General features: G+C 37.5%; 3 protein-coding genes across 20 annotated transcripts in view; all 3 read left to right on the forward strand.

Moving 5' to 3' along the window:
* The window catches only part of LOC111336678 (uncharacterized), a 32,445-nt gene that overhangs the window by 13,026 nt on the left and 503 nt on the right, over nucleotides 1-18,916 (forward strand). The window contains exons 4-5 of one of the 2 annotated variants that reach the window (XM_088740624.1): nucleotides 18,033-18,186; nucleotides 18,794-18,916. The exon at nucleotides 18,794-18,916 is cut by the window's right edge and continues 503 nt beyond it. In XM_088740624.1, coding sequence (XP_088596750.1) covers nucleotides 18,033-18,186; nucleotides 18,794-18,889 — 250 coding nt within the window. In that variant the 3' untranslated portion in view covers nucleotides 18,890-18,916. Of the gene's footprint in view, nucleotides 1-18,032; nucleotides 18,187-18,762 lie in introns of both variants that reach the window. The other variant, XM_022942809.2, reaches the window with a different exon arrangement.
* On the forward strand, nucleotides 152-1,570 carry LOC148719434 (uncharacterized). The gene is made up of 2 exons (XM_088740625.1): nucleotides 152-311; nucleotides 1,049-1,570. Exons 1-2 carry the CDS (start codon nucleotides 260-262, stop codon nucleotides 1,384-1,386), a joined length of 390 nt encoding a protein of 129 aa, XP_088596751.1. The 5' UTR covers nucleotides 152-259; the 3' UTR covers nucleotides 1,387-1,570.
* LOC148719435 (uncharacterized) lies at nucleotides 7,035-17,936 on the forward strand. 17 transcript variants are annotated; one of them, XR_015993827.1, is made up of 7 exons: nucleotides 8,381-8,735; nucleotides 9,579-11,951; nucleotides 12,314-12,388; nucleotides 13,131-13,209; nucleotides 15,878-15,980; nucleotides 16,552-16,640; nucleotides 16,911-17,936. XR_015993827.1 is itself a non-coding variant. In XM_088740630.1 (3 exons), the coding sequence occupies exons 1-3, from the start codon at nucleotides 8,510-8,512 to the stop codon at nucleotides 9,805-9,807; spliced, it is 360 nt and encodes a 119-aa protein (XP_088596756.1). In that variant the 5' UTR covers nucleotides 8,382-8,509; the 3' UTR covers nucleotides 9,808-11,184. The 17 variants fall into 17 exon arrangements, 1 of the variants encoding a protein (XP_088596756.1); XR_015993834.1 differs by lacking the exons at nucleotides 8,381-8,735; nucleotides 9,579-11,951 and adding an exon at nucleotides 7,035-7,920 and having other exon boundaries at nucleotides 13,131-13,197; XR_015993830.1 differs by lacking the exon at nucleotides 15,878-15,980.

Raw genomic sequence — 18,916 nt, forward strand, 5'->3', positions numbered from 1 at the left:
GCATCATACTTTCCGTGTTTGAATAACCCGAGGTTTCGTTACCGCATTCCTGAGATTACTATGCAGTGTCGGAACCCCTTTCGATGCCGATAACAAGGCACATGATGTGCAATGTCCTGATTGGCTCTCTATTTAAAACTAGTAATCTTATTGGTTATTGGTCTGTCATATAAACGCCCTATTTCTCGGCGTGTTTATTGAGGGCGCTGGTTTTGTCAAAGGAAGCTGCATCGCTCGTGAAGCCATTGAGATACGCAGAATGAAGGGTCTTGTGCTGAGCATCTTTGTCTTCTGTGCAGTTCTTGCAACTGGTAAGTTTATTCTGTTGGTTGTTGTGAAGTTAACTGTGAAATAAGAGAACGGTAAAGACACGTCTTGCGTCTGAGCAATCTCTCATGTCCACCTGGCTTTTTATCACTTTCAAGCTCGTTTCAAGCTATGAGCTCGTTTAAGCGGGCTTGCAACATTCAAAAAACTTGTTCATAGTTAATAGTCACCTAAGCATGGAAAGAAAGGCGTCAGATCGATTTACGTTGTCCATAAGAGTGTGTTTAGGGTGGCCTCGTTAAGGTGAAACTGAACTGAATGATGCCACATACCCACTCGTGTCGTCCGCTCGGCTCACTGGCTTGTTTCGCTTCACTAATTGGAAAGGATGAAGACTGCTAAAGCACAAGTTAACTCTTTGATTGAGCTGTTTATCGTCTGTGCTTATTTTTCCATTTTTCTTAATTTTCTAAATACATAACGAGGTTTTCCTATTCAGTTTTGGACGCTCATGGACGCAGCCATACACAGAGTGAAATTCACGGAATACCACTAATACCTTAGCGCAAATCTAATTCCACCCATGTTTAATTTTCACTTAATTGTAAAACCTGCTAAACCAAGAATTTTTTACTAGACTAAAATGAGTTTGAAAGCTTTGGAGTATCAAAAGTCCAAAACTTCCAATGGGTTTGTCCACAGGTATGAAAAACTTTCAAATTTATATCGAAAAATAGTCGAGCAATGCATTGCAATACATTGACATTATCTTACATTTCAGCTTACAGCCTCAAGTGCTATGTCTGTGAAGGAACCGAAGATGACTGCAGTAAGAAGAAACTGGAAGCAGACAAGGACAGCAAATCGATAGAATGTCCATCCGAAATGAATGAATGCATGAGGGTCTGGGCAAAAAAAGACGGCAAGACTAGAGTGGAAAACTCTTGTATCAATAGTTTCGGTTGTGATCTTGCCAAAAAAGCATGTGACGACGTTAAAGACGGAGAATGCGCAGTGGGCTGCTGTGACAGCGACTACTGTAACGCGGGCTCTTCAGTTTCTGTTAGTGTGATCCTGATGACCGTTAGCTCTGCCTTAGGTCTGGCACTACTGAAGTAGGCTGGCAACGAGCAAAGAACCCTGGCACGTTCATATACGTAGTTTTTTTTTTATTTCGTAGTGAGGTTTTCTCTCTTTTTGACTTTGTGTAAAAGCCATACTGGTTTTAAAACAAAAGGCAGAAAAGGAACTAACACTGATGTATTTTCAACGGTCTTTTTGATATTAAAAGAGTTATATAAAATCTGTTAGAAAGTTGTTTATTTTTAGTAAAACACCTTTAGGAAGCTACCCCGAGCTGCCGCTGTCCACACGAGTTCAATAAAATTAACTCGATTTCATCAGTTCTTGATAAAAGTAGGCGCACGGGAGAACTTTTACTCCACAATCAAATAAGAATGAAAGGTCGTTGCAAGTTAAAAGTTTTTTCAAGAGTACAATGAAGTTTTTAATTGTTTTCTTTACGTGCCATTATAAAGTGAATTGGTGGAGCTGGTTTCTTGTATGCTAACGATAAATCTTTCAACTGTTCTTCTCATAAGTCACTGTTATGATCATAAAACGTTTTCTCATGGTGCTTGTCTCGTGAAATTAGGGTTCATTTCATAAGGAAAGCGGAAAAAATTCTTCATGTTCCGTATCACGTCCCGCCGCTAATTTAGCTCACCTAATCCTTTCAATTATTCCGGGTCTTCTAGTTGATTGTCTTTCTTGGACCTCAAACCTTTCAGTTTTTTTTTTTTTTAATTAAGGCAATTGGTTTAAAACTCCTGCTAACTTTTAAAGCGTAACTTAAATCAGAAAAAAAGATGGTGAAAACATTAATGATTATTAATTATTAGCTTGATAAGTGCCATTGTAGGGTGAATTCGTAGAACTCGTTTCTTGTCTGCTAATGATAATGTTTAGAGGCTGTTCTTTGTGAAACTTGAGTTCACTTAATAAGAAATGCGGAATAAATTCTTCATGTTCCGTATCACGTTCCTCCGCTAATCTAGCTCACCTAATTCTTTCAATTATTCCGGGTCCTCTAGTTGATTGTCTTTCTTGGACCTCAAACCTTTCAGTTTTTTTTTTTTTAATTAAGGCAATTGGTTTAAAACTCCTGCTAACTTTTAAAGCGTAACTTAAATCAGAAAAAAAGATGGTGAAAACATTAATGATTATTAATTATTAGCTTGATAAGTGCCATTGTAGGGTGAATTCGTAGAACTCGTTTCTTGTCTGCTAATGATAATGTTTAGAGGCTGTTCTTTGTGAAACTTGAGTTCACTTAATAAGAAATGCGGAATAAATTCTTCATGTTCCGTATCACGTTCCTCCGCTAATCTAGCTCACCTAATCCTTTCAATTATTCCGGGTCCTCTAGTTGATTGTCTTTCTTGGACCTCAAACCTTTCAGTTTTTTTTTTAATTAAGGCTATTGGTTTAAAACTCATGCTAACTTTTAAAGCGTAACTTAAATCAGAAAAAAAGATGGTGAAAACATTAATGATTATTAATTATTAGCTTGATAAGGGCCATTGTAGGATGAATTCGTAGAACTCGTTTCTTGTATGCTAACGATAAATCTTTCAACTGTTCTTCTCATAAGTCACTGTTATGATCATAAAACGTTTTCTCATGGTGCTTGTCTCGTGAAATTAGGGTTCATTTCATAAGGAAAGCGGAATAAATTCTTCATGTTCCGTATCACGTCCCGCCGCTAATTTAGCTCACCTAATCCTTTCAATTATTCCGGGTCTTCTAGTTGATTGCCTTTCTTGGACCTCAAACCTTTCAGTTTTTTTTTTTTTTTAATTAAGGCAATTGGTTTAAAACTCATGCTAACTTTTAAAGCGTAACTTAAATCAGAAAAAAAGATGGTGAAAACATTAATGATTATTAATTATTAGCTTGATAAGTGCCATTGTAGGGTGAATTCGTAGAACTCGTTTCTTGTCTGCTAATGATAATGTTTAGAGGCTGTTCTTTGTGAAACTTGAGTTCACTTAATAAGAAATGCGGAATAAATTCTTCATGTTCCGTATCACGTCCCTCTGCTAATCAACCTCACATTGACGAAACGAGTAAGAACAAAAGTATAGACAGACCGGCACGGACTCACCATATGGCTTTTGTAGTCGTGTCGCATTATTGCCTTCAAATTGCAGAAGAAGAAGAAGAAGAAGAAGAAAACTCCCAGTAGTTTTCATAATGGCCCTCCTACAATTAAAAATAATAAAACGTGTCGATCAAATTAAATAACTGAATAAAAGCTGATAGTTTCGAAAGAAACTGTTTGGGCCTGCGTCGGTGGGAGTAACGAAATAATTTGGATATATCAACAAAGTTGAAATGGTAAACTGGCCACCGTAACGATTACAAAAGCTGACGTTTCGAGCGTTAGCCCTTCGTCGGAGCGAAATTAAATAACAATCAGAATAATTAACCGACTAAATTTATATAATAAACAACTAATATAACGATATTAATTAAGTAACTACTAATAAAACTAGAAGGTTTTGCAAAGCTTAAAAATGATCAATAAAGGAATTCTTATTACGGTAGAGTTTAAATAAGTCATTTTTTAATTTTTTATGGGAGAGTGACCATAAGTTTTGGATCGAGAGTGTTCCACAAACGACAAGCACTTGAGTGAAACTTTCTTAGGCCAGAGTTCCTTTTACAGGCTGGCGTTGTTATATTGTTATTGGAAACTGATCTTGTATTATAGTTATAGGTATTGCTTATATATTCAATGTATTTATTAAAACAAGCGGGGCAATGTCCTTGATTTATTTTATAAAGCATATAAAGCTTCCTAATACGTATAATATCGTCAATCTAGTTTGTTAAAAAGCTTGACAGAGTTTTCATGAGTATCGGTGTCCAAAATTAGCCTAGCACATCGTTTCTGTAGTTTTAAAACTCTTTGAAGACTCCCAATGGTACAATTACCCCAGACCGTGCAACAATACTCTAGAATTGGCTTGATGAGGGCAGTATATAACATTTTTCTGCAAGCCAAGGTTAAATAAGCTTTAGCTCTTTTAAGAAGACAAATTCTAGAGTTCAATTTTTTAATCAAATAGTCAAGATGTAAGTTCCACGAGAGACTTTGGTCAATGGCGACTCCAAGCAATTTCGACTCCAATTGCACTTTTTTTTTTCTCTCACAAGCGTGTCCTCAGTGATTTTTCCGTTTAGGTTTTCAGAGATAAACGGATAATATATAAAAATTGTTTTCTGCAAGGGCGGACTTTGTATCCAGGCGGATTGGGAGTTTGTTGAAGCTGAGCCGAACAATAAAACAGCCCATAGAACCCACAATAACAGGGTTTCCTGGTTTATTCCGCTTCAATCTAATTCACGAAACTCTCACTAAATTCGATGGAAAAACTTTCCGTAAACTCACGCTCTCACAATTTTCTTGTTATTTTTTACTCGACCCCGTTTTCGCTTTTTTTCCCACACGCACGTGCTCACCACCTTATTTGGTAGCCCTAGCTCAAATTTGGTAGTGCCGCCCAACGTCACAAAACTGTGAGGGGTAGGGTTGGCAAATCTCTCGTACAGAAGCCATTTCTTAATCATGCCATTATTTAAGAATTGGTTCATACGTCAGCGTGCGTTCATCGAGATATGAAGCACGCGGGAAGTTTGGAGAACACTCAAGAAGCTAGAGTTGCTCTCGGCTACGCCTCGAGCAAATCTTACGCATCTTTCGTGCTCTCCAAACTTCCCACGTGCTTCATATCTCGATGAACGCACAGCTGACGTATGAACCAATTGTTTTATAACATTTTCAACGCTGTAGTTTGTGTATAAAGGGCAGAAATTCCCTCTCCTACGCTTCTATGCGTTGTTTATTTTGTTCGGAAAAGTATTTCGCCTCGCTTCAATGATCTTGACCCAGATTGGTCAAAGACTGACAGATAAATTAATGTAGGGAAATGAAGTTAGAGTACCGAAACGAGATGAAACCGTTGATTGTTTTGTTTTCCCTTTCTCTGGGTTCTTTCTCGGGAGTTAAAAAATCCATTCCCAAAGAAAAAGTAGGCAGATCTTCATCGACTTGCTCGTCTAGTTTGACTTTTTTACGGAAGGTTTTCCAGTTTTTTAATGAAAAATGCTGAAGTCGCTCGCGAGAAAAAACTTTTTCGCGAGGCATTTGTTTGCTGACGTCACCACCGTGCACAATGAAAAATTGAAGGACGCTCTCGCTATTGAATTTGATTGAACGAATTTACAAGCTAAGTTATAAAGTGTGTTTGCCTCGATACATTTGGTCAATGATCTCATAAACCCTTTCCTGCGTGTCTTTTACTATCGGTGCTTTGAGAGGTTTGAACTGCATTCCTTTGTCGAGTTGCACTTTGGTGACTGACGACTGTTGTTGCGTTGCTTTTGTGAGGTTTAAAGCAAAGTTTTTTTTTAACTATTTAACGCCGTTACCTCATTGCGTTGCAAATTTTTTTATGACTTTGATAAGTAATCTCTGTGGGTTAGCTCTAAAGGGCAACAGAAGGCTGAACCGGTGGCATTCAGTTTGATATGAGACGGATGTGGCTCTTTGTTCTGTCCGTAAAAAGTTTGGAGGCGCTTTCATCTTGCGAATAAATCTAGCAAGAGTTGGTTTGGTTTTAGATTCGTTTGTCACGGGTGTTGGGATGAATTTGAGACCCTATAATAGCGAGCTGAGTTAGCAGTCAAAAGGCTGACAGTTTGAGAGGTTTTTAGGAGTTTCTTATTTGTCTCCCTTTCTTTCCCCTTTACTTTTGGAGAGCTCACTTCTCCTCGGTTGTTCCTCAGTTCGATCGGCCACCTCCGGATACTCGCTATCTGCTGACTGCACGGGTCGCTTTTTTACTTTGGAAGAATTTGTTTCTCTGGGGCCTGAACCGTTAGTACAGCACCGGGATCAGCTACTCTTTTAAGGCCCATTTCCACCATGTAGTTTTTCTCAAAACAGTCGTGTGAAAAATGACTGCTTCAACAACAGAATGTTTGGACGGCTCGACGAAATTGGCTCTTTTCACTTGAACAAATTTAACCCTTTTTCGCTTCAAACATGGTTCTTTTGAAAATTTATGCATTGTGTGCCCGGGTTTGTTTGAATTACTACAAAACTGGACGACACAACGCTTTACAATTAAGAAAAAATTGAGATTATTGTTCTATCATTTGGCACCACTGTGACAGAAGCAGTTCTGCCAAATTAGAAAAACTAAATGAACACACTCTCCGCTTTATTTATGATGATGATAAAAGCACATACGATGAGTTACGATTGCGTATTAATCACCCTACTTTGCATAATAGAAGAATACTTAATAATTGTATTTAAGGCCTTGCATGGACTTTTTCTCGAATATATTTCTAAGTTAATTAAATTACGCAATTGTAGCATTAATTTGCGGGGCGACAATGTTCTTACTGTACCTAGAGTATTAAAACACTACTACTTACGGTCTTCACTCTCTTGTTTATGAGGGCAGTAAGTTATGGAATTCCCTCCCTAACTACGTGAGATCGATTCGTAAATTAAGTAAATTTAAATTGGAAATTTCCAAAATGAAATTTGACATTGACTGCTGTACCTTTTGCAGTAAATAATATTTTGAATTTTTTACTAATTAGTCATATTTAAATTCATTTATACATATATATATATATATATATTATTTAATTTCTTTTTATTGTATTATTGTATTTTAGTAATTTCAACATCTTCACTTGGAGATATTAGCAAGTATTTTGTATTTGGCTCTTCGGTGAAGTCGGCGACATAAAAGAAAAGACCAACCTTGTTTATCATTTCCAGTTTGTGAGCTTCAGTGGTAATAATAAATGCTTGAATGGTATAAAATAACGTCTTCAGAGTACTTGCAATACGATAGAAGTTGTTTTTGTTTGCTCCGAAAGCATTCATTTTGAACAAATAAGTAGACATGGGTTGTCACTGCGTGACTTATATGTCACGCAATTGTTAGAATTTTATTCTTATTAGCAAGTGATTTGAAATTTCTTAAATAGAAAAGTTGCGGGAAATTTTTTATATGAAATTTAAAAAGTACGAATGAGAGGCTTTGTGTTCAGATAAAAATTCATATTTTTTTATAACTTGTCGCTACTTATAGGCGATTAGCAATGAAACGTAACGTCACAGTTAATTTCATCTGATAAAACTAGTGCGCAACAAGCAAACAACTGAGTTTGAGCATTTAGAAGATTGGAAATCTCTTGCTTATTTGAATCCCTTATTGTGGATGATTGCGGCTAAAATCCAAAAGATAGAAAAGGGGATAGGCGAAAAGTACCTTTGCTGTCGTGTGAAATAGCAAGGCATTTTGCTTATTTTTCATTCACTGGTGTATTCACCAAGTATGACTTGATATGGAGTGCAGCAGCTGTTTCCCAACGACCCAACGATGTTGATACATGAACAATATGCCCACTTCATCGCTCAAGACATGGTCTTGGATGGACTCAAGGGGTAAATACAAAGTGCAGAGTGCCAGCAAATATCTCCAAGCAGAAAGCGAAGATGCTACCTAAAGCAGACAGAGGGTTGGGGAAAGAGGATTCTCAGTTCATTTTCCACGAAACAAGGTATCTTATTCCGGTTGGTTCAGGTAATTATTCTATTTGCTTGGGATCGAGATTAATACCTGTTTCATCATTGTTGATAATAAAAATCAATTTTGAGTGTATTTCAACAATTAACAATTGCGTCACCAAGTTGTATTTATACTGTAGACTCCACCCGACTAGACACGCCCTGTAGTCAGTGTCAGCCAGGTGAGGAGAGTTGTGTTACCATTGGTCATAGTACAAATTCAAATGAAAAATAATTTAATCAGTCGTTTATTATTTAGTTGTGTTCTAATTCAGTTTATTTCAGTTCTATTTGTCATATTTTAATAGTTTTGCTGTGAAAACGTCACAGATTTTGCATTATATGTAGACGTATCTCTGGTTGTTAGTTTGTCGTCCTCAAGCCGACAAACTGAATATGTATTTTGAATCACGAGATGTCAGTCCCATTCGACATGTACTTTGTGCTCCGTGGAATGAAGCCTCAGCGCGCACTAAGCATTAGGGACCTTAAGCATCGATGACTTTGGGTGTCACGGACGTTCGCCGGAAGTGATTTTTCAGCTGTCGTTAGCCGTTGCTATGGATACACCGTCCGTCCGTGATGAAAGGTCACGTCGACAACGCAGGATCACTTAGTTTGACGTCCTGGAGAAAACGTAGAAATACAGGTGGATTTGAGATTAAAATTGCCGTACTTCGAAGATGATTTGATGTCATTCACTCCGATAACCACATTAAATTTTCTCGGCTGTTGTACTTGTAGTCATGTCAAGCTTGCAAGTTCCCGGTGAAGGAGGAAATTACGGTGGTCGAAGCAGATCCTCGAAGTTAGTTGTCATGCAGCTTAATTTTGTTTTGGACGAAAATCTCTGAAGTCTTACAAGTAGCTTAGCGTAATGCGTACTTTGAGAAAAAAATTCTTAACCTTAGGTTAAAGTTAACTTCGCTACAGCAGATAAATATCAAAAGTCGTCCGTTAGTTTTGTGCAACAAGCAGTCGGCAGTTCCTATTTTGTTTATCTTTTTTGTCCGGCCCGGCTCAAAGTGCGACATCTGGCTATACGAATGTACACACTTTTTTCTCTAGCAATCTTTCTTAAAGGACTATCTGAGATTGACGGAAATTAAAGAATATAGGTAGCCGTGATACCGCCCAAACTGGTTTGAAAATAAAATGTGAGTTGCAGCTATTAAACTTACTCTTACACGTAAAGCATGTTATTTAAGCTTAAGTAATAGAGCACTTTTTCCGTGTTTATATAGCCTCATCTAAACACGAGGTTGGTTGGGAGAATTTAAGACAGTTTGCAACTGTCTTGAATTCTGTCTACCAGTCAGCCATTTGTTGGCTGACTGGTAGAATTCATATTAATTACTTTACTGACGTACTACTATGCTCTGTATAGAACATTTAAATTAGCCTAAAATCGCTGGGAAACGAAGGATTTTCAGCTTGGGAATGAAAAATATAAATATAAATAGGGTGTACGCTCGAAAACTGGAAGTAATGTATAATTGGGGGGACTTAGATTTACATGTGCTACAGAGAAGTTTAACACTGCATATTTTAATCATATCAGATCAACTGGGCGTGATGTTCATGTAAGCTAACTGGATACTTGTATAAGTTATCTTTTAAAGGCTGAAATTTCTTGCATTGTTCAAAACAGTGGTAAAATGGAATGGAGTGAACAGAAAGACATTCTCCTGTGCCATGAAGTCTTGCAGGCTGAGCCATACAGGGCTAAAGAGAAGACTGTGGGCAGAGCACAGGCATGGGAGAAAATTGCCAACATTCTCAACAAAAGAGCAGAGTTTAAAGTTAACAAGAGGTCTGTAAGAGATCATTATATGGTCCTGGTGGAAAAATTAAAAAATAAAAGACTTCACAATAGTTAAAAGCCAGTAGCATCAGTCCCGAGCCAACCAAGCTGGACAGACTACTCAAAGAAATCATAGAGAGAGCTGAGGCCTGTGATCAGTCAAGAGACGAGGAGGATGAAAACACAAGAGAGAAATAACAGAAAGAACAAGAGCAAGCTAAGGATATCAGGCTCAAAGCCATGGACTCATTGAGTGAAACAAAGAAATAGTCACTTTCAGATGGGGATGGTGAAAATCAAAACAAGGCCAAAAGAGGCAATCCAATGGAACTGCAATGGTGGCCTATTTGAGGGAGCAGGCAACTGAAGAGAACAGGCTAAAAGAGAGAGATATAGAAATAAGATCTGTGCAGTTGGAGAAAGAGACTGAGAGGCAGCAATTGCTTGACTAGCAGCATAACAGCCTGATGCAACTGCTGTTACAACAGCAGCAGCAACAACAACAACAACAACAACAACAACAGTTCCAGTAACAACAACAGCAGCAGTTGCTACAAATGCAAACCTACATGGCTCAACAGCAACAACAGCAGTATAAAATGCTTATGCCAATATTAGAAAAGAAAAATTGAAAAAAGAAGAGCACTCTCCTATCCACGAAAATTTGAAATAAGCTCCCTGCCCCCTTCCCTGGCCCAGATTTGAACATTAATACTTGCTTTCAATTCAGCTTGTGAACATGTTTAAAGTGAACTGAAAAGGATCCCTCTTGAATAAGCACCCTACTGTTTTAACTGAAAATTTGAATAAGTACCCTGGACACCACTTATTTGCAGATTTACAATATTCTACCATGAAACATATATTTCATGACTTTATTTTTTGTAATATTGTTGGATATCTTTTGAGCTACTCTTTTAAAACATTTTTTTTAAACTATGATTGTATCGGCCCCAACCAAAGCAACAGACCGGTACATATTAACTTCATTGATCAGAAGAATCACCATCTACTTCAGTTGGAGTCTCTTAGTGTGATGAAATTGACTGCTTACATATTTTTTATGCTTAACATATTTTTTATTGCTTGTGATGTCTTCTTGCTTTCTGTATTACATTTTATATAATTTGTTGATGACACAATTTATTCACACCAGCATATACATTGTAATTACTTATCCTCAAAAGGTATATTACTGATGAGAAATTAATGCCATGTATAGAACTTTAAAATTTACATGACTTGCTATAATATAAAACTGGGCACATTACTTTGAAACAAGATTTTGATTAAAAACTCTATGAACTTTGCCATACAGTGTAATGAGCATTTATAACACAAGCCCTTATTTTTATTTTGGTACAGAAGATTAAGTGATTAGACAACCAGAGTCCCCACAGTTATCATGTTATTTTTAAAAACTTGTAAGTACATAAAAAGCAAATTGATATTAGTTTTTTATTTGTCTGTCCTGTTATTAGCAATTAATTTCGTCCAAATCTGTGGATCATGTCACCCAAACGACATGGGTATGCAAATCTTTTTAGCAACAGTCCTTCTATGCGGTTGGCCATAGTTCGTTGGTGGCAGCACAGACTCGCAGGTAATCCAAGGGCATCAGCAAGTCGAACAATGTTCATTTTTCTTACTCGAAACTCCTGAAAACACTCTGCTTCGTCCATAGAATCGAGATCAAAACGATCGTAGTCGGCGTGAGGAAATGATGGATTTTTGGAGAAACTAGCGTCATACAATAACAAAAATTCTTCTTCGGAAATAAAATGATGACTCCATGCTAGAGAAAACATTTCTCGAGCTTCCTTTAAACTGGACATCGTCAAGATCGAGAGCACGCCAAGGATGTGTTTACATTTTCACGGTCGACCGACAACGTCTGTAAATTAGCGTAATTGTTTTGCTTAACGCAGGCATGTCACAAACTCTGTTGGCGACAACGTCGTTCCCAGGTTCCCCCTCCTGCAAACGATCGAACGTCCGTGACACCCAAAGTCATCGATGCTTAAGGAATGTGTATGATCACCACTTGTCTCGATCAACTAACGCCCGAACAATCTGACGAAGTACTTGATTGTTTAGCTAGATCGAAATTTAAAGGCGTGAATGACAGTCTTGACTACACTACGCTTGAACCTCTTTGTGAGTGTTAGAAGAATGCAAATCCGACACTGGTCCAAAAGGCTACAAATGGTGTCCGTTAAGGTAGATAAAATAAGTTTCAATGATTTGAAAAAAATGGATACCAGACCTGACGCGGTACAGATTGAACATTACTCGACATCATAAACTACTCCTTGGTACGCCTGTGTTATGAACAGTTCTAGTTTCGTTGCGTGAGTTTGAACAATGCGTGATTATCGAGATATACCAAGGGCGTAGCCAGGGGGGGTCTTGGGGTGCCAGTGACCCCCCCTTGGTAGGCTTTTTAGAGCATACAACCTACAATATTCAGGTGGCGAAACGCCATGACAATATCTTGGCCGTAAAAGCCATTGTTGAAAAGCCCACTTTTTTAAAATTTGTTTTTTTTGTAAAGTGTTTTCGTCAACGTCTCTTGTATTTAGTTAATATGGGCCTTCATGCTGCGAGAATACGACTGAGTCCGTGCCAATACACGCGGGAGAGCAGCGGTGCAAGTGGTGAGTAGCCTCTGTGACCCCCCCCCCCCACCCTTTGAAAAATCCTGGCTACGCCCCTGTATACGTGATTATTTTTCTGTTTCTCTGTCAACGTTTGTTAAGGACCGAGTGAAGACCTGGGAATAGACGCTAACTAATATGGCGGCCCCTGCGAATTGTTTATTGAGACTTTGTAGTCAATTTTGTATCAAATGGGGACGCATTGCGCTCCTTGGTCGTCATACAAGAGATACTATGAATCACAAGGGACTTAAGATATTTAATCGAGGACTATGGGTGTCTAGCGGTAAGCTCTAAGTGCTAAGCATATGAAAGAAGAATTAGAGAGGGGAGTACATAAATGGAGTACCCCAAAAATCACGTATTGAGGTTCTGTCCTCGTGTACCGGTTCACAAGAGCCGATACAAAAGACCGAACAATACACAACAGCTAACCAATGACTCCTAAACAAAGAAAGAACAATGGTAATTCCCTTGTGAACCGGTACACCAGGACAGAACCCGTATTGATCAAACGAAATAATTAATGAACATGGTAAATCGTTTAGGTGTTTATATCTTAATATATTTTGAGCTCGCCAACTCTCCGATTGTCACAGTTCGATACAGTTTTGGGGGGGCAGCCGCAGGGGGGGCTCTCAGTCTTACTGGTTCTTCCATTTTGGTGTTACCGCTGTGTAATGAGTCCTCCATTTGATGAACTTTTTGTTTGCTTGCTTATCTCAATTTTATTATGCTACAGATACATGGGTGAAGAGAAGCTTAGTTAAAGACATGGAGGACCACCCTAATTAACTCAGTGTTAGCTGGTAATATCCTCTGTAAATATTGTTTTTATTATTATTATTATTATTATTATTATTATTATTATTAAATGAAAGTTTGTGCCCTCATTGCTTCGCACAGCTAAGAAACCTATGAGCCCTTTTGTTTGTAGATTGAATGCCACACCTCTTACAGACACCATACATAAAATTTAATAAGTATTTTGAAAGATGTAAAACCCACTGCTAAATGAACAATGTCTGTACTTTAGCCTCTTAGAGATCATAAATATAGATGGTAATCCACCATGGATTATGTTCATGGATTACATTAAACCCTTCAGTTTGAAGTGTTGAGCAGTTTAATGTTAAATTCAAGGTGGTGGTCAACATTCCTGGACTTTATTGGATTGTGAGGATCAGAGAGCTGGCAAGCTCAAAGTATATTAAGATTTGTTCATCTAAACGATTCACCATGTTTATGATAAAAGTATTTTATTTGACCAATGCAGTAGGACCTCAATTTAATGAAGTGCAAAGGGACTGGAGAAATTGGTTTGTCATATCAAGGGTTTGTCATATTGAGGTTCTGTGGCAAACATTTTACTGTAACTTTAGTTGGGCTGTAAAAGGACTTTGTTATATAGAGGTTCATCAAATCAAGGTTCTACTGTACATGATTTTTAGGGTACTCCATTTTAGGTACTCAATAGGGTACTCCTTGAGGTAGTGCTCCACATTGTGTCATCTCCCATTAGAGAGTGAAATTATTAGGAAGTGACAAAATGCGGAGCCCTACTGCATAGAGTATGCTATGATGTACGTAAATTGGAGTACCTCTAAAAATCATGTATTGTTCAAATGTAAGACGGCCAAAACGGTCGACGTAAGAACAAAAGATCCGAGGGAAGATTTACAAGTTTATTACACAGCAAATAAATGCAACGGTACAATAAAAAAAACGGGAACGAGTGACACTAAACAATAAATAAGAAAACAAAGTTCCAATGAGCCAAATGATGTAGCAAGATTAAAATGACTTAGGAAAAAGTACTTAACAGTAAAAGATAACCTACAGACAGAAATAATTCAGTAAAGAAAGGAAACAAACAAAGTACTTGAAAACAGGAAATTGTGTGACAGAAACTATCAAAAATAGTGATTGCTAAACCAAGCATGAATTCAACAAAGACTACAAGCTAGGCTTAATATTACAACTTGAGCTAATACAGTGTAAAACAATGAAAGGAGAAAATGAAATTACTAGTGTAATGAAAACAGGAATCATATCAACAATGAATTGGAAGCAGGTAAGCAAAATATTACAGCTGCTAAAACGAAACAATTGTAGTTCATATAGCAGAGAAATTACATGCTGTGCGACAAAGGTCAGAGTAAATAAATAAGATACAGTAGTAAGATAAAAAGAGTATGTGGCTAAACTAAGCAAATTCTAACCCGAAAATCACTACAAAAATACAATGGAAACAACTATATGCTGAGCTTAGGGCTCAAACAAACATAAAATACTGAAACATACCAAAAGCTAGTATAGCTTAGAATCCGCTTTAAAGACACTCTCAGGAAGGCAACAAATCAACTGAACTCACCGAGCAAACTGTTGTAACTTATAGTAAAATACAGGAAAAGGTAAAAATAACTTAAAACCAAATTTGGGCTAGGAGCGATTAATTAAACAGGAATTACCTAAGGGAAATCGGCAATTAAACAGGAATTACATAAGGGAAATCGGCAGTTGAAGGAATAATACGATTAACACATTACTAACACAATTAACACATTACTAACATTACTGACAAATCCGCTAAAATTCCATAAAATAAAATAAACAGAACAAACATGTTTTAAGTAGGAAATAAGCCTAAGTGACTCTGTCACACAAATAAGAGAATAAAAGACCAGCACGGACTCCCCATGTGGCTTTTGTAGTTGTGTCTCATTATTGCCTTCAAATTGTAATTTTTGCCCTCACAAGTGTGTTGTATAAGGACTTTCCCCTTTTTCTGTTCTGAAAGATGATCAGATGATCTATGGAAATTGCTTTCTGCAAGGGCTGATTGTGTATCTAGTAGGTGGATTGGGAGTTTGTGAAAGTCATTTCTTAGTCATGCCATTGATGTGTTAGCCCTTACGCATTTGTTCAATGATGTCATGAACCCTATCAGTTCTTTGAGAGGTTTGAAGTGAATCTGTAGTGGAGTTGCAGTTTGGTGTCTTTAGTTTTTTCTGTGATATTCATGATGATTGTTGTTGTGTCGCTTTTGTAAGGTTGAAAGCAAAGTTATTTTTTAACTCTTTTAGAGCTGTTACCTCAATGGGTTACAAAGTCTTTTCTGGCTTAGATACGGTAATCTCTGCAGGTTGTGTTATGACATTTTCCAAGTAGCTCTTAAGGGCAATAGGTGGCTGAACCAGTGGCATCCAGTTTGATCTGAAATGAATGTAGTTTGTTTTATGTCTGGAAGTTGTATTGGAGGCGCATTCATCTTGTGAGTAATTTTTGCAAGAGTTTGCCTGAATTTACATTCATTTGCCATGGGAGTTGGAATGAATTTTAGACTCTTGATAGCATGCTGACTTGGCTGTGAGAAGGTTGATAGTTTGAGAAATGTTTTAGGAATTTCTCAATTGTCCCCCTTTCTTTCCATGTTTATAACATATAATGTTTGAGCAATATATGAATTTTAGGGGTACTCTTTATTAGGTACTCCATGGAGTCGGGCCCTGTGTTTTGTCATCTCCCCCAATAATATCCCAGGGTGATTAGAAAGAAAAGAAGGAAGAAGGAAAAAAAGCCTGGCAAATATGTAAGATGTTTAAAATTTGTGTTCCATTTTGAAAACAAAATTACTAATTCTGTTATGATAAAACAGTCATGTCCCCTTATTTCCTCGTTGATTCAGTCCCAGAGGCCTTAGTTTTAAGAAAATTTTTTTGAAACTGTGGTGTTGGAAGATTGAGACTCAGTGAGTGAAGACCAATATTAACAAAGAGCAAGACCAGATGATAAGGGGCTACAACATAATGCTGTCCCCCTCCCTCACCTACCACACCCACCCCCACCAAGTGTGAACCAGGCTTGTTTTGACCAAAGGTAAAAATTGTTTAAAACCACCATTGGATTTACATGTTTAGATACTGACTAAAAATGAGAAAACAATTAGATTCCATGTTACCGTGCTTCTGTTCAGTAATAGATCACAGATGATGTCAAAGTGTGATAAGAACAAAAAAAGTGGTACACAAGTTGCAGCTGAGTGTGTCACTGATGTTCTCACGGCATACCACATCCACATTCCCTTTCCTGGCTACAGTATACTGTAAGTATCTTAATTAACAAAATATTACTGATGATTACATTTTAATTTCACTTTTCAGTTTCCATGTGAAAGATGCATGACACTGACTGGAAAGTAAAACTTACTCCTGAGCAATTTGTGGTCTGCCGACAAAAAGGAACAGAACCAGTAAGACAGGCGTTATGTAAAATTAAGGGTGTTTTTATTTAAAAACCTGTTTATATGACCTTGCAAAACTAGATGATTTTTGTTGAAAGTATTTCCATAATTATTTTTGATTTTCTTTAGTACATGCTTGAATTTGGGAATTCTGAAATAACTAAATATTTCCACTTCTCTGAGAATTTTTTTGTTGCATGTGGTCCTCAGTTAGTGTTGGTCTTGCACTAGAATGAATCTTGACACTTAAATAAATGTTACTTACATTTTTTTTTGCAGCCATGGTCTGGTCAGTTTGTTGATTTCAAAGGAAAGGGAATTTACAAGTGTGTTTGTTGTGGCAGTGATCTGTTTAGCCGCCTGGACTATTGTAATGGCCTATTATATGGACTACCGGACTGCTTGTTGAATAAGCTGCAACAAGTACAGAATGCTTGTGCCAGACTTATTCTTAAAGAACAGAAATTCTGTCATATTACGCCCTTAATTTTTAAGTTACACTGGTTACCAATTAGATATAGAATTGAGTTTAAAATATTGTTAATTACTTTTAAGATTCTTAATTTTTTAGCCCCTTCTTATCTATCCTCTCTTATTTCCCTTAGACCCCCCTCCAAATATAATTTAAGAAATTCCAGCGATAAGCTTTTACTTAGCCATCCATCATTTAAATCGAAAGCTACACTGGGGGACCGTTCCTTTACCTGTGCTGCTCCGAAACTATGGAACGAACTACCGCTGGATATTAGGAGCGCAGGAACAGTAAATATTTTTAAAGCTAAACTTAAGACTCACCTTTTTCGTAGTGCATTTTTATAGCTTTTTTAGCCATTCTAAGTTTACTTTTAATTGTTTCTTAAAATTATTGTAAGTCTATTTTAATGGTAATTTTTAATCTTGTAATGCACATTTGAACATTTTATGGAATTTGCGCACTATAAATTTTAATATTATTATTATTATTATTAGGTAAGAACTTCTTTTCTTGTAACAATCATGATTGGTCCCTCACTTCTATAAATCATTTAATTGAATGCAGTTGAATGAATATAAGGAGCAAGATGACCAGTTATCAGTCACCTTTGGATGTATTGTTATGGTTGGTTGATCCTCAATAATTAGCACATTTCAGTCCTTGCTGTTTTTGTAAATTTCCTTTATTGTCTGCTGCACACCACAGCCTTTTTCTGTTATTTGCTTACTGATTGGAGTGTTCAAACTTGTACAATTTCATATTCACCTTCAATTGACCATTAATGTTTAAGGGTGAAGATTGTCATCAATAAACTTTTACTTCTTTCCAAAGCTAGTTTTGTTTGGAAATATAATACCTCTAATACCTTATGCATTGGTGTTTGCGCGCATGCTCACCAGTGGGAATATTTTGTTATGCAATTCCAGCTCATCCACAAAGTTTGATTCTGGCACAGGTTGGCCCTCATTCCATTCTGCAATGGAAGTAAATTCTTGTGTTGCAGCAGCACCTCAGCTCTCAGTAGTTGAAAAGCATGATTACAGCCATGGAATGGTTAGAGTTGAAGTACTTTGTCGAGAGGTGAGTTTTTTCCCAAAATAATTGAAATAGAGCAGTTTATATTTTTACATAAAGAATTACCACCGTGAACCCAGTAACTTGCAGCCTGATTGAGAATTAGTTTATTAGATTCGCCGACAGGCAGGGACACCGCAACAGCTTGTGCCAATTACTGCAGGCCCAGTAAACCCACCCATCCCACCCCAGGGGAGGACATCCATCACGCAGTAATCTCGTGCGTGGGGAATTAATGTCTCCAACCCCTAACCCTGCAGGAGACGGCACCTCCATTTATTCGCCCTTATCCGAGAAGATTAGAATATCCAACTATTTCTTGATGTTATAGAAAGGTAGCATATTCTCCTCATTTTTATTTTAAGACCTTGAGTGTTGGTCCGGCCGGGGCTCGAACCCTCAACCTCCCGCACAACAGTCCAGCGCTCTATCCATTGGGCTAACTGGAAGGCATGTAAACATGATCATGTTGGAAATATGTCCAAAAAGAAATGAAACGATCCACTAAATGGGGAGTGGGCAGTTGAATTGTAGAGCAAATTACAACTTACAATATTGTGTCATTCTTAATTCTTTTCTTAGTGTGATTCTCATCTGGGTCACGTATTTCCAGATGGTCCTCCACCCACTGGGTTGCGATACTGTATCAATAGTGTATCACTACAGTTTCAACCAAGAGACAAGGAAAAGTAACTCAGGTGTTACCTAGCCAGAGGGTAACTTGGGGAACTGAACA

This window comes from Stylophora pistillata, chromosome 12 (genome assembly GCF_964205215.1).
Source record: "Stylophora pistillata chromosome 12, jaStyPist1.2, whole genome shotgun sequence".
Taxonomy (NCBI): domain Eukaryota; kingdom Metazoa; phylum Cnidaria; class Anthozoa; order Scleractinia; family Pocilloporidae; genus Stylophora; species Stylophora pistillata.

What these genes read in the sequence shown, in the direction of transcription:
- LOC148719434 (XM_088740625.1), top strand. Translation starts at nt 260, where the DNA reads ATGAAGGGTCTTGTGCTGAGCATCTTTGTCTTCTGTGCAGTTCTTGCA. An exon ending in CTGTGCAGTTCTTGCAACTG is followed by an intron (nt 312 to 1,048) that starts GTAAGTTTATTC and finishes CTTACATTTCAG; the next exon opens with CTTACAGCCTCAAGTGCTAT.
- LOC148719435 (XM_088740630.1), top strand. Translation starts at nt 8,510, where the DNA reads ATGAAAGGTCACGTCGACAACGCAGGATCACTTAGTTTGACGTCCTGG. An exon ending in GAGAAAACGTAGAAATACAG is followed by an intron (nt 8,577 to 8,671) that starts GTGGATTTGAGA and finishes TTGTACTTGTAG; the next exon opens with TCATGTCAAGCTTGCAAGTT. An exon ending in GGTCGAAGCAGATCCTCGAA is followed by an intron (nt 8,736 to 9,578) that starts GTTAGTTGTCAT and finishes TGTTCAAAACAG; the next exon opens with TGGTAAAATGGAATGGAGTG.